This window comes from Microtus ochrogaster, chromosome 18, assembly GCF_000317375.1.
Source record: "Microtus ochrogaster isolate Prairie Vole_2 chromosome 18, MicOch1.0, whole genome shotgun sequence".
In the NCBI taxonomy this organism is placed as follows: Eukaryota; Metazoa; Chordata; class Mammalia; order Rodentia; family Cricetidae; genus Microtus; species Microtus ochrogaster.
Genome location: NC_022020.1, coordinates 61,785,305 through 61,798,631, shown reverse-complemented (window position 1 = coordinate 61,798,631; position 13,327 = coordinate 61,785,305). Strand labels below are relative to the sequence as shown.

General features: G+C 45.8%; 1 protein-coding gene across 2 annotated transcripts in view; it reads right to left on the bottom strand.

The window, feature by feature from the left end:
- Positions 1-2,134: 2,134 nt before the first annotated feature.
- Positions 2,135-13,327, bottom strand: part of Epg5 (ectopic P-granules autophagy protein 5 homolog) — an 88,626-nt gene continuing 77,433 nt past the window's right edge. For both annotated transcript variants that reach the window (XM_005356294.3, XM_026783403.1), the window contains exons 40-44: positions 11,476-11,718; positions 9,291-9,507; positions 7,993-8,208; positions 6,342-6,456; positions 2,135-4,154 (exon numbers count right to left, since the gene is read on the bottom strand). In XM_005356294.3, the coding sequence (XP_005356351.1) occupies positions 3,972-4,154; positions 6,342-6,456; positions 7,993-8,208; positions 9,291-9,507; positions 11,476-11,718 (974 nt within the window). In that variant the 3' untranslated portion in view covers positions 2,135-3,971. The remainder of the gene's footprint in view (positions 4,155-6,341; positions 6,457-7,992; positions 8,209-9,290; positions 9,508-11,475; positions 11,719-13,327) is intronic.

Genomic DNA, 13,327 nt, shown 5'->3' with positions numbered 1-13,327 from the left:
AGAGAGAAGAGAGAAGAGAGAAGAGAGGATTTTTCTTTGAAACTAGAGGTCTTATCATTGTAATAAAATTTTAAAAAAGAATCGTAGCTATCACAAATCAACTAACTTAAAAATTCTCTTAATGGGATTTATGTCTGAAAAGGCCTGCCAACCAGTTTGTTGAAAACGATGGGTTAGTCTCAACATGGGTAAATCACAATGCCCTTTATTTGTGGAATTTTACTTAGCTAATTCTCACATCTTCCAGTTTTTCACCATTAGACAAAAATGTGTCCTTCATACAAGCATGTAAGATATTACACAATGAATAAGAAGTAAAAATTGCCAAGTTAATGACCAAAATAAAACTGTAGTTTTAAAGGTCATACTAGACAGGCCACGAAATCATCTTGAACCACTGAAAGAAGAGATGTCTCGGTGCTCAGTGGTATTACACAACACATTGAAAATAAGTTATAACCAACGTACCGTAGCACTTTCGTTACTAAAATAGGAGTAGCATAAGTTTTTTCAGGTTGTTTTCAAGGGGCATGAGGAACCTGGACAGAATGAAGGAAACGGAATAAGCAGGTGACCTGCTCCTGGCCACATGACCCCTTGCATGCTCTAAAACAGGAGTGTCCTGGTGGAGCAGAAGAATCTGTTGAGGGTCAGGCTCTAAGCCAAGAGCCTCACCTGCCATGATCACCTTAGAGGAAGCTGTGAAGTTCAAACTAAAAAGCAGGGATGAAGTCCAGGATGTGGAACAGGATGCAGCTCAAAGAGCCTGGGCACTGGGCCCACCAAGCAGACACTCCATGGGACTGGTCCTGGGCGGTGACTGTCAAGGGGTCTGCAGTTAACTCAGTGCTGGGCTGAGGTGCCAACTGCAGACCACAATGGGGGCTGGTGCTGCCCAAGTGTGTCCTAGAGGGATCCTCACTGCCTGGGCACAGGAGTGTGGCAACTCTGGGCCAGGGGCTAGGACAAGGCAGCAAAAGCACCAAGGACAGGGAAGGCAAAGATGTGTTCTCTCGGCCCCCTTGTGCTCCGTTTGTCTCATCGCAGTTCAGGTGCTGCTAATCCTTGGCACGGCAAGCAGTGTGCACTGATTTGGGCGCTTTGCCCCGCTCCCCAAAGAAGTCTTATTGGATATCATGTTCAAAGAGTTCTAAGAATTCTGAGCACGTAACCTGGAGAGGACTATGGGATAGGGCAGAAGAGGTCAGAGACGTGACTGAGAAAGAGAACAGACCCTGCCTGTTGTTCCAGGCAGATCCACAACCACAGGCAAGGACACGAGGAGCTGTTCTGGCTCAAGATAAGCAGAACCAGAGAGCCCAGGCATAGCTGAGGCTGGGCCAGCAGTCAACTCCAAGACACTGGCCAGGTACAGAAGTTGAGGGTCCCTATTAAGGAGATCGAGGTATTTTCTGTGCTCTGACCTTGTCCATGATTCTAGACATTGCCGTCCACTTCAGAAGTAATTTTTCAAGTAAACACCTTTGAAAACCAATATCAGTACCTTGATTCAGACAAAGAGCTTAGGCACACCAGAGCTTAGACTGGTTGGCCTTGTTTGAGCAAGACTGCTGGCTAGTTAAGGGGGAGTGTCTACACTTCACATCTCCTGACACCAAAGAACCAAAAGACTTGGACACAATACAGGAGAGATGGACGCTTAACCAGCAAGACGCCAGTCATGTTTAGAGGCAAGGTCAAGTGTGTAAGAGCTTTAGAAACGTGTCCCAGCCACTACCGCGCTGTACTGACAGCCACAGGACCTCTCTGCCGAAGCAGCCTTGTGCCTTCATTTTTCTGGTGAGGCTGAGGAGCAGGGAGATGGAAGGGTGATGTCTCTGCCCCACGTGTGCACTCTGAGGTGGTGAGCGATAACTGGAGAGGCAGAGGCACTTCCACTGAGACGGAAACTCCCCTTGCTGCCGTGGTGTGGGAGGTCCACCTTCTGCATTGCTCAGGCCTTGGCCTTGTGTGTTGAAGAGGACATCAAGTGCCCATCACTGTCTCTGATACCATGGCTATGCACTCTGAGAGCTAACTATTATCCAAGCAAAGCCTGGCTCATCCTTCAAGCAGCAAGCCACGCTCTCTGCAGGAAACTCTCTGTGTTCCACATTAGTTCATATTTTTAAACTTAGCCTAGTGCTTCTCATAGAATCTGAGGTAAATAACTCTCAGATATCAAGCAAAGATGAAAAGCAGCATTTTTACCACCCAGTTACAAAGCCAAATAAATTTAATATTGGGCATAAAAAAATCTACATTAGCCTTCAATTCAGATTCATAGCTTATAATCAAAAGTTGATTTTATTGTTTATACATTTTACAGACAAAATTTACAAATATTATAAACTTCCAAAATGAATTGATTCTCTAAAATGTACACTCAAACATTTCACATTCTAGGGTACTGGTAACTTCCCTCTCCTCAGAGAAACCACACACACACACAGAGTCCTGGCCACAGAGTCACTGCAGCTTGTTTAGCTCTCTGCAGCTTCTGAAGTTTTCTTCTATTCGAAGTGAAGATGACTGGCTTGGGAAATAGAGAAAAGCAAAAACAAAGAAGGCTGAGACATCCCCATGCAATGACACTTTGTGCCACAGAACAGGGAGGTTTTTTATCAGTGTTCCAAGACATGTCCACTAAGTAGAACTGTTCTCCCGGCGAAGAGTTCCTGCAAGCTTCCAATGAAGGGGACGCGGCCCACTAATGGTATACCCCATCTTTACCCAAGGCGCTGGCTGGCCATCCAGAGATTTTACACAGATACTTCGAGCCATAACCCATAAGAACAAAGATATACTTTGAGCTGACCAAACAAAATTGCTTGAGGGCCAATTTTAAGAATTATAAATCTATTGATCTAATCAAATTTCTAACTTCTGCAGGAAGTGGCATGAGAACACAGCAATGTGCCAGACAGGCTTTGGCATTGCGACTGTCGGCAGTGACAGAAGGCACAGGGCTATTCATGAAAAACCAGATTTCTGAAATTCCCTGACCTGGCCCCCTTCTCCCTGGGCTTGTGTCCAGCATGTCCGTGAGTTTCCCTTGAACTTAACCAAAGGAAGAAGAACAAAGACCCCAGTGTCCCTTGACAGCAGGGCCTGCAGAGAATTGGGAGCCTCCACACAGACAGACCCATAACCCGATGTGAAGGAGAAGCCCACGGGAGCTCGGAGCTGTGGCTGCAGCGTCAGTGCTGTCTGTGCTCCCACCACATGGGCCACCACACACCTGTGCACAGCAGCTGTCAGCGCACGGGGTGCCACGTCACTCAGAAAGGCGCACTTCCGGAGGACATGCAGTCACAAACAGATGTGTCACCATCTCTGCTGTCCACTGTGGTGAGGGTTAAGTGGCGTGTCTTCAGTATGACTCCTTTTAGTTCAGCTTTTTTGTTTTGTGTCACCTGCTGAGACTCTCGACATGCACTCCAGCCTCCTGCGGGAGCCCCAGGGTGCTCAGGTTACAGGTGTGCGTCACCTTCACTCTAGGAGACATACAATTCCTTTAAGCTGGTGTATTCCCCACATTTAGGAAATGCAGAAATTTTCCAAGTTGTATTTTTAACATTGGAAGAATACAAATGGAATCCAAAAGAGGGCTCTTCATGACTCCCACAGTGGTCGAGCATGGCATGGGAGTCTTGACATTTAACAAAGCAGGAGACAGAAGTGCAGACATTAAGAACTCTCTGTAGATCTTACAGAGTCTGTGGCACATCCCCAATGCGAGTGGCTCTGTATTAGTGGAGCTTCGTTCCACTTGTGGAAGAACACAAACCTAACGACTCTCTAGACAGGAAGAGATAATCATACAGCCAGAGCTATCCAATGCCTCCCAACTTGCACCTTAGCCGAGTTCCTGGTAGAACTGAGCTCTGCAGTGAAGCAGAACAAAGGTTCATGCGCAACAGCCAAGTCCGTGTAAACACAGAGCAGCAGGGCTTCAGGTGTCAGCATTACTATCGTATGTTGTCCAGATAATGCACTTCTGGATAGAGACAGTTGACAAGAAGAGCCAGCAAGCCTTTCCCATTCTGAAGGCAATGGCCGGGATGCTTTATGAAGCAGACAGCTTGCAGTATCTGATCCTGGTACTCCACATACTGCTTACTGAGTGTCATGGATTCAAGAGCAGTCAGTACCTAGAAGACATGAGAGACAAATGAACCTAGTCTGTGACTGCACACCACTGACCCCATCGTGATCCAGTTCCCCTGGAGCCGGGGAAGGCAGCAGTCCAGAAGGCAGGCTCCAGGGACACATGGAGGAGCTGAGAGGAGGCTGCATCTACTTTCTCTTCTCGAGTGTTGTTGTCTCCTTGAGTAGGCTGCCGCAGCCAGGCTAGAATTATGACTCTGTCTCAACTGCCACGGCCATGTCCCTGCCTACCTTGTCCCTGTTCTCCCTGGTCCCACAGCCAACTCTCCCCAACCAGACGCGAACCCCCTCTCTTCACAGGCACCAGCTGCATCTCCCCAGGTGAAAGTGTAGCCCGCTGTGGGGTTTGTTCTGAGGTTACAGACCATCACAGGAAACAGAGTGAGCTGCTCAGTGCTGCTGGGAGCACATGATAAGGGGACCACCTCGGCCGACGAAGTGACAGGTCAAGTTCCTCCATAAGACAGACAGACAGACAGCATGCCTGGGAGAAACACACATCCCCACAACCCTCTTCAACAAAAAAGCTAAAACAGTCTCCAGATCTGTAATTTCATTGTTTTTCTTCCTTTACTGGAGAAGAAAGAGAGATGGTACATGGAGAAAACAAAAATTCCAAACCATGATCTTGGGAGGTGGGGAGCTGTATTTTCCAAGTGCCCAAACTCAGTCACCTCTGGGATTTTGAAGATATGCACCCCAACCCTGGAACACCCACCACACATGGAGTGTGCTACCTCCTCTCCCCTCCAGTTTTTGGAACCCCTGGTATTAAAAAAATATATTAAAAGATGGATTTGCTTGGTTCAGAATATAAAGAGGGAGATGTTCTTTAGTATGGTAAACAAGCAAGAAGCTTAGAAATAAATTACTAAGCCAGTCTTAAGCAGAACTTAGGGCTCAATTTTTTTCAATGGGACAGCCCCCACATTACTGATTCTTATAATATGGCCCCTGAATGACCGACTGGAAGAGCTGGCCCAGATGAGTTGTCTGAAATCTGAAAGCCCTGCTATCTATCAAGTATGCAAAGCCATGTGAGGAGCAGCACGTCAAGTCTAACAGACAGGCCCACATGACCTGTGGTCACAACGACAGCAGAATCCTGATGTACAATCTCAAATACACCAGAAAATCAATCTCACCAGACTCCCAATCTACCTACACGGGCTCATCTGCCCATCTGTGAGGCTTTATGAAGAAACTCGGGACTCCAGCAGTGAATGACTAATACCCGACGTCCATGAAAAATCTACCAATCGCAGATCTTTGCTCTGTTTGTTTGTTCGTTGTTTGAAACAGGGTCGGCCCTGGCTGTCCAGGAACTCACTGTGGAGATCAGACTGGCCTTGAATTTACAGAGACCTTCCTGCCTCTGCCTCCCAGTGTTGGAATTAAAGGTGTGTACCACCACACCTGGCTTCTGATCCTCACGCCCCCTAAGCACTTGCCACAACGGATGTCCTGCAGAGTGGAAAATGAGGAACTGCCTGGAGATAGACTGGCCACGTGAACCCCAGGTCCAACACCTACTACTTACTGTGTGCACAGGGACAAATTTCCTAGCTTCTCTCTCTCATGTCTCCTCATCTAAGAGATCAGAATAGTCACCACTCTCTGCGACAGAAGCAAGCACTCAAGGACGGCAACCACTATTTCACTATTTCACTATTTCAAGCTGGCTCCATATCCAATTGCCAGATGGTAAGGTGAAAACAAGTCCCAGGAGCCAGACCCAGGACATACAGCCATCCACGTGTTCAGTGCACACTTAACCTCTAATACCTACCCTTCTGCTGCTTATTCAAGCACCTGCCTGCTACCTGGTCACTCTAGGCCTCATGGAACAGGAACCACTGCTTTGGTTCCAGGGAAAGCTCAGCCAACTGTCACTTAAGTCAAGTGAGCCATTTTCTGTGCAGTGCCAGCCCTGGTAGCAGGAAGCACACTTACCATGCTCTCTAGAACCAAATTCAACCCTAGACCAGCTTGACCTGGCCTTGTCTCTTCATTGCTCTAGTCTGGTACCTAGAAAAAATCAGTTCAGGATCTGAGACAAGCCTACCCAGGGAGCTGGTTCTGGGCTACTGTGGAGCTTCAGGCCTGGGGGGCACACGTTAGAACTGCTGCCACCCTTCTTAAACTCCAGCCTTGAGGTTGCTGTCACTGACCTGCTGAGCTTTTGGAGTCAGGTGTAATTCAGAGCTAGGCTTCAGACGAATCTGGTCTTCCGCAGGCACCTGAACTGACAGGAAGGCGGCCATACCTCGGGCAACCACACGGAACCTTGAGTGTTAACAACAGGTCAGAAGTGAGTGACCATTAAAGTGAACAGTTTCACATACAAACCGAATTTCCCATTTTAAAAGGAAACAAGATAGCTCCATTTCCAGATCCCTTCTGTAGTTAAGCTCTTCAGGGAAACCCTACTTAATGTTTCCTTCCTTGGTTATCCAAGTAGTGTGTGTCCACTCAGATTCAAGAATGAAAGTGTTGGTAAAGACAGAATAGCTGGGGGCTGGAGAGATGGCTCAGCGGTTAAGAGCATTGCCTGCTCTTCCAAAGGTCCTGAGTTCAATTCCCGGCAACCACATGGTGGCTCACAACCATCTGTAATGAGGTCTGGTGCCCTCCTCTGTCCTGCAGACATACACACAGACAGAATATTGTATACATAATAAATAAATAAATATTTTTTAAAAAAAAAAGACAGAATAGCTGGTACAGTCAGACATGGTACACCATGGGGCTGCTACAGAGAGCCATGTGTACTGTCTTAGTAAGTAAAACAGTTGTCACGTCACCCAGTAATCCCACTCCTAGGTATACACACAAGAGAACCAAAGACAGACATAGCCAAAAATGTATGCATGAACATTCACAGTGGCATTAGTCCACAGCAGCAAAGACTGAAGCAACCCAAATGTCCAGCAGCTTCTAAATGGACAATGTGGCAGATCTGCACCCAGGGGTGTGCCACTCAGCCACACAAAGGAATAAAGGGATGTGGCTCAGTTGTGGGACACTTGCCAAGAATGCACAGTTCAGTCCTCAGTACCACAAGAACATTAATAAAAATAAGCAAGAACTGCTGACACACGCTACAACACAGATGACCTCGGGAAAGCATTTCCAGATACTGAAGGCCACAGTATACAATTCCATGTTTAGAAATGTCCTAAGAAGAAGTCAATCCACAGTTGTCAGTGATGGGGGGAAGAAGGAAACGGGGGTGACTGGTGACTACAGAGCTTACTTGAGGGATATTCTAGAACTAGTGATGGCTATCACATTGTGAATATCTTTCAGTTATACATAGGGAAGGGCAGAGAAACCATAAGGAAGACAGCACCTTGGCTCAGAATGGAGGACCACCAGCAAACTCTTCCCTGCCTTGAGATTCTAAGCCACAAAACCCAGACTTGTCTTTCATCACCTCTTACTAACTGAACCAAGCCCACCATGATGTCATGACAGTTCTACACTGAGTCCCTAACAGGCCTTGATTCCCCCCAAACTCAAAGGAGGGGGACCAAGTAACCAGAATGAAACAAAGGACTGAGATATTTTAATTCATCATCACTGGCTCAAAACCAAAATGAAATCAGCATGAACCAAAGGTAGGATTTGACCTTTAAAACAAAGTTGTAAATCAAGAACAAATCAACATGCTTTTTAGAATATAAAGATGTAAACAGTCTCTAGCCTTTTGCCTTTATCTCTCAGAAACCTATGTGTCCTAAGTCAAAAGCCTATTCCAGTGTCACACCTCTGCCGGGGGCAGCTGAGGCCCACCAAGGCGGGCAGTGTAGGCTTCCTCACCTGTTGGACAGGGGCGACTTCCGGCCCAAGCCGATAGCCCCCAGAATCCCAGAGCTGAGCCTCTCCTCGGCCAGGAGGCTCTGCCTGCCCTGCAGCATGAGCAGGATCCGGATGACGGACTCTGTCAGGACTGACTCATTCTGCTCCACCTGAGCCAGCGACAGCTGCAGGACTTGATGCCACCATAGAAACAGCTTTGCTTCTTCCTGTGCGGAGCTGGAGGAGGAGCCAGAGCAAAAGAAATCATATGCCAGGGCCTGAGTTTAATCCCCAGGAACCCACAACTACACATACACACACAAGTAGACAAAAACAAAACTGAAGAAATTAAAATTGAAGAAAATAAAACCAAGGTTAAAGTGTTAGCAAAATGTTGATAAAGTAATGGGTGTTGTAATTTATAGAAAAAGCAGTGCGCAAGAGAAACACAACATGCAACAGAGCTCAGGTGGAGGGGTTTTTTATTGGGGGAAGTAAATGGGAAAAGGGGGAAGAGGGAAGACAGGCCTTTGGGGACAGGAGGAGAGGAGAGGGAGAGACAGATGGAGACAAAGAGAAAGAGAGAGGGATGGGAGGTGGGCAGGGCCCTTTTAAAAGGGAACGCAGTGATTGTGCACAGGGCACTCTTAGTGGCTATGCTGAGGTGTGAACCTCAAAGTCAGGCCAGTACAGATGCCTGGTTACTAGCAATGGGGCTGGCACAGCTACCACTGACTGAACATTTGCATGCCAGGCACTGGGCTACATCCTCTTTCACTTGATCCTCATTTATAAGAAAGTTGGTGCCTCAAATATTGTGTGAGGAGATTTAAAGGAAAAAAAATAAATCTGCTCAGAAAATTAGCTCAGCAACTAAAGAGACTAAGAGTCCCCTGTTGGGACCAATTGGAGTCCTGGCCTCCAGCTGCTCTTTCCTGCTAGAGCCTTCTGACTGGAGTTACTAAAAGCTGTGCCTTGAAGATCAGAGGATGGGGTTTTCACCTGTTGGCCCACTTGACTGCTGGGTATTTAAACCTCCATGGCGCTATTAAAGAAAGGGCTTTTTACCCGTGATTAGACGTCTGTTTGTCTGTCTGTTTCTGTGTGTGTTTGTGTGTTTCAACCTCCAGCCCCTTGCCCAAAGCTCTCGAACTGTATTGTAGCACGAAGAGCACAGATGGGGGCGCAGTGCATTGCAGTCCCCCAAGCATGTGTACTCCCCTGAAAGCTTGCTTCACTTTTATGCATCCCTGGGTTCTGGTTCTTGAATTAACGCTTATGAAAACTGCGATCCCAAGTAAGGCAGCGGGCAAGCATACCTTGGGTACACCTGTTCCAGCCACTTGTTTAGGATGAGGAGCACCTTCATCTCGTTCCTCAGAGTCTGCTCACTGTTTAGACACTGAAGCAGGTAGACGTAGAGAGTCAAGCAACTGCCGAGGGCTAAACACTCCTGCAGAAACTCTTCTATGGTGAGTTCGGGGACTTGAAGGGACACCAGAATGGGGCCCCAGCCTAAATTTTGATTGAGGGAGCCTAGGAAAAAAACACCAAGAGGAAATATCAGTATATGCTCATGTACATAAGAATGCGCTGTGTTGATGCCAGAGACCATGTGGATGCCTGTGGTCCGTGCTGTCACCAGAAACCATGTAGAAGTCCATGATCCATACGATCCATGCTCCTGTTAACTGTAAAGGGCAAGAAAGCTTCTTTTGAAGTGGCATCAATGACTGCAGACTCACAGTGAGAAAGAGGGGCACAGAAGGCATCTATGATAACCCCTCCCCCCAGTTCACCCACCCCCAAAACGAAACAGTCTAACCAGAAAGCCATTGAAGAGAACTCTCAAAAGTTGTGAGGAGGGTGCTGACCTGATGGCTTCTGGCTGGGGTGCGGGTGGGAAAGGACACAGGTCTCCTTAAGGGGCTGGCAACTGGGAGTTTGGCCGCGTTCCAGTGCGTATATGGGCAGCACAAATTAGACTGGCTCTTTTTCTCCTTCTTTTGGTGGGGAGGTCTCAAGGTTGGGGGTGGGGGCAGACCTGGGAGGACTGGGAAGTGAGTGTGCTCTGGGTTCATGATGTGAAATTTCCAAATAATCAATAAAAATATTATGAAAAAAGGAAAGGATTCTAATGACTGTTTTCACTTTAGCCTCATGTAACACATCATTTCTCAGAGTGGCCTAGAATCCAGAAAAGCGAGAGATGCCCCGATGCTCAGACTGGAAAGCCTCCACCGGCTGCTACTTAACTAGGAGAGGTTCACAGAAATTAGAACTCAGGACTGTGTGTCTCAAAACTTCCTTTCTCGTTATGTGATGATGATTAGCATCTTCAGGTACCAAAGAGTTTTAACTTTAGTCAACCCAGGCTTTTCTAAGAAAACAAATCTCTCATAAGCATTTTTACTCACTAAAGTACAGCTCATTAACCAATTTGATGTTAGTAACACAAACAAATTTGAATCCTGAGTGTTGTCCTGAAGGCTCTCAACCCTTTGGGAGGAGTGAAGGCAGGTGCACAGTGAGATACAAAGTAACCTCCACAGCAGCCAGGGCATGTGGCAGGTATGGGCATACGCTGGAACCTCACTCTGATCTTCTTCCTTTCTTGTTATTATTTATAGTAATATTTCATATCTGGCTGAGGAGAGCCGTTCTGAGCAGTCCTTAGTCACCATCTCCAGAGTTTGGTGGAAGAGTAAGAACAATAAAAGGATGAGGAGCAGGAAAAAGTGACCCTTATAGAATAGTTTTAAAAGTGGGACAAGAAGGCTGGGGAGGTGGCTCAGCAGTTAAGAGCACTGACCCGGAGTACAATACCTAGCACACACATGGTTGTTCACAACTTTCAGTAATTCCAGCTCCAAGTGATTCACACCCTCTTCTGGCCTATGTGGTATTTGGCACAGATGTGCTACACATAAAGACATGCAGGCAAAACACCCATATACAGAAAATAAAAATAAATAAATCATAAGAAGCAAGGCAAGAAGAAATAAAAAGATCTCTATGAAAACTCCTCTCACCAAACATGGTAAAAAAAGAAATTACCACATTATTAATAAGTTCTGGTTTACAGCATTTGTTTTGAAAACTGACTTTGCTATCATAACATAGCATAGGTTGATCTGACATTTTAAAGCAATGTAAAAAAACAAATTAGCATTTTTTTTCTCTCTTGAAACATAAGATTGAACCCAAAAGACATGGGCCACATGTTCTGATGTTGACTAGCTCTTTATGGAAAAAAATTTACTTCTATCATATATATACACATATATATACATATACATATATATATATACTATATACTATATATATATATAGTGTGTGTGTGTGTGTGTGTGTGTGTGTGTGTGTGTGTGTGTGATATGAAAATTTCTGACAGAGAGAATTAGAATAATGCCACTTTGGGAAGAGTGGAACACTCCCTGACGACAGGCTTTCGTCTTCCTGGAAAAAGTCACTCCAATGAGAACAGAAGATGGTGTCTCTTACCTTCCTTGAAGTAGGCAGTAATGCAGGCTTCTGTAATTTCTGCCATGTGGCGGACCGATGCCAGGCTTTGGCAGGCTGCTGTTAAAAGGGGCAGCACTACCAACCCATGAACCTTTTGGCCAATCCAGGTCCGAATGCTGGCACCGAGGAACTCCGCTGTTGGAATAGTTGCGTTGTTCATCATCATTAGGACTTCTGTAAAGAGGCTGCTGAGGGCCATGTGGCGGGCCTGGCTGTCCATGTCTAAAGGCAAAGGCAGATATGCACTCAGACGATGAGGACAGGGATGGGAAAGAGGTCATAAGAAGAACAGTTCTTATCTGTTCTCCAGGGTCTTCACCTCCTGATGTCTGACAGGCAGAAAGGATCTGATGACGACTGGATTTTATGAACAGGAAATAGGAACTTCCTCAAGTTCCCTGAATAAAGTATGTGAGAGACTAACACTTTAACTCCCACATCCCCTCTCAGCCTTTCCTTCCAGCTTGTCTCCATTCCTGCGTGACACCTCCAACCTGCAGAATCACTCTCACTACAAGGGACGCCCAGTGGTTACACTGGGCTGGGACTCGAGTAAGCTATCTTTATTGTCCTTCCGGTACTCCACTGCTGTCTCTCCAGACTCACTCTTAGTCCTGCCGAGTCTGTGACTAGGAGCCCCTCCTCCCACCTCACCTCCATTTCCTGGGGATTCTACCACCTGGGGCAGACCCTGGTCCCTCCAGCTCTTTCCTGCTTCTCCTTTCAGCCTTCTCTTCCAGTCCATCTCCATACATCGTGATGTCCACCAACCCACAGAAACACTCTCTACGGGGACCCCACAGTCACTCAGGTGGCTAGAATCCAGAGTGGGCGATAATAAACAACGGGATACCCACCCAGCCAGAAGCAGACCAGACAGCCATGCCAACAAACACACCTAGCATCTTAATTTCAGAAGCCTAGATCCCAGAAATACAAACATGAACAGACAAGACAATACCCATCCTCTAGAAGCCAAACCCTATCGCAACTGATCCCGAGACAAGCAATTTAGTAGAAGCCTAAGACAAGAACTTCAAAATAGTCATTCTCTATGTTCAAGGACCGTAAAGAGGATATGAATAAATGCCTTAATAAAGACTGAAAACACAAACAGTTGAATGAAATAATGAAAACAATTCAAGACATGAAAGCATAAACTGAATAACTAAAGAAAACCCAAAATACAATAAAACTGGAAATGAAAACTTGGGAGGGATATCAAACAAAAAGCTTGAGGTAAGCCTCACCAAGTTAAAAAATATAGAAGAGGGAATTTCAGGGCTTGAAGACAACAAGGTCGAAGAAATGGATAGCTTAGTCAAAGAAAATGTTAAATCTAAAAAAATCAAGACACTATGAAAATACCAAACCTACAAATAATAGCTATAAAGGAAAAAGAAACTCAGGTCAAAGGCAGAGAAAATATAGTTATCAAAACTGTAGAACCAAATTTCCTCAACCTAAAGAAATTAGCTATCAAGGTACAAGAAGCATTCAGAACACCAAGTAGAACCAGAAAAGAAATTCCCATGACACATCATAACCAGAACACTAAATGTACAGAATAAAGAAGGCATATTTAAATCTGCAAATGAAGAACAACCAGATCACATAATAAAGGAAGAAATATTAGAAAACATCTGATTTTTCAATGGGAACTTTGAATCCAGAGATACTCAACGACATTTGATAGATGGTTAGCAAGAAGTAAAAAACTGAACATCAAGAAAACAATAAAATTTAAAAATGGGGTATAAAAAGCATGGGATGAAACTGGACTCTCTGAACATGGAGAACAATGAGGGCTGATGAGAAGCCAAGGACAATG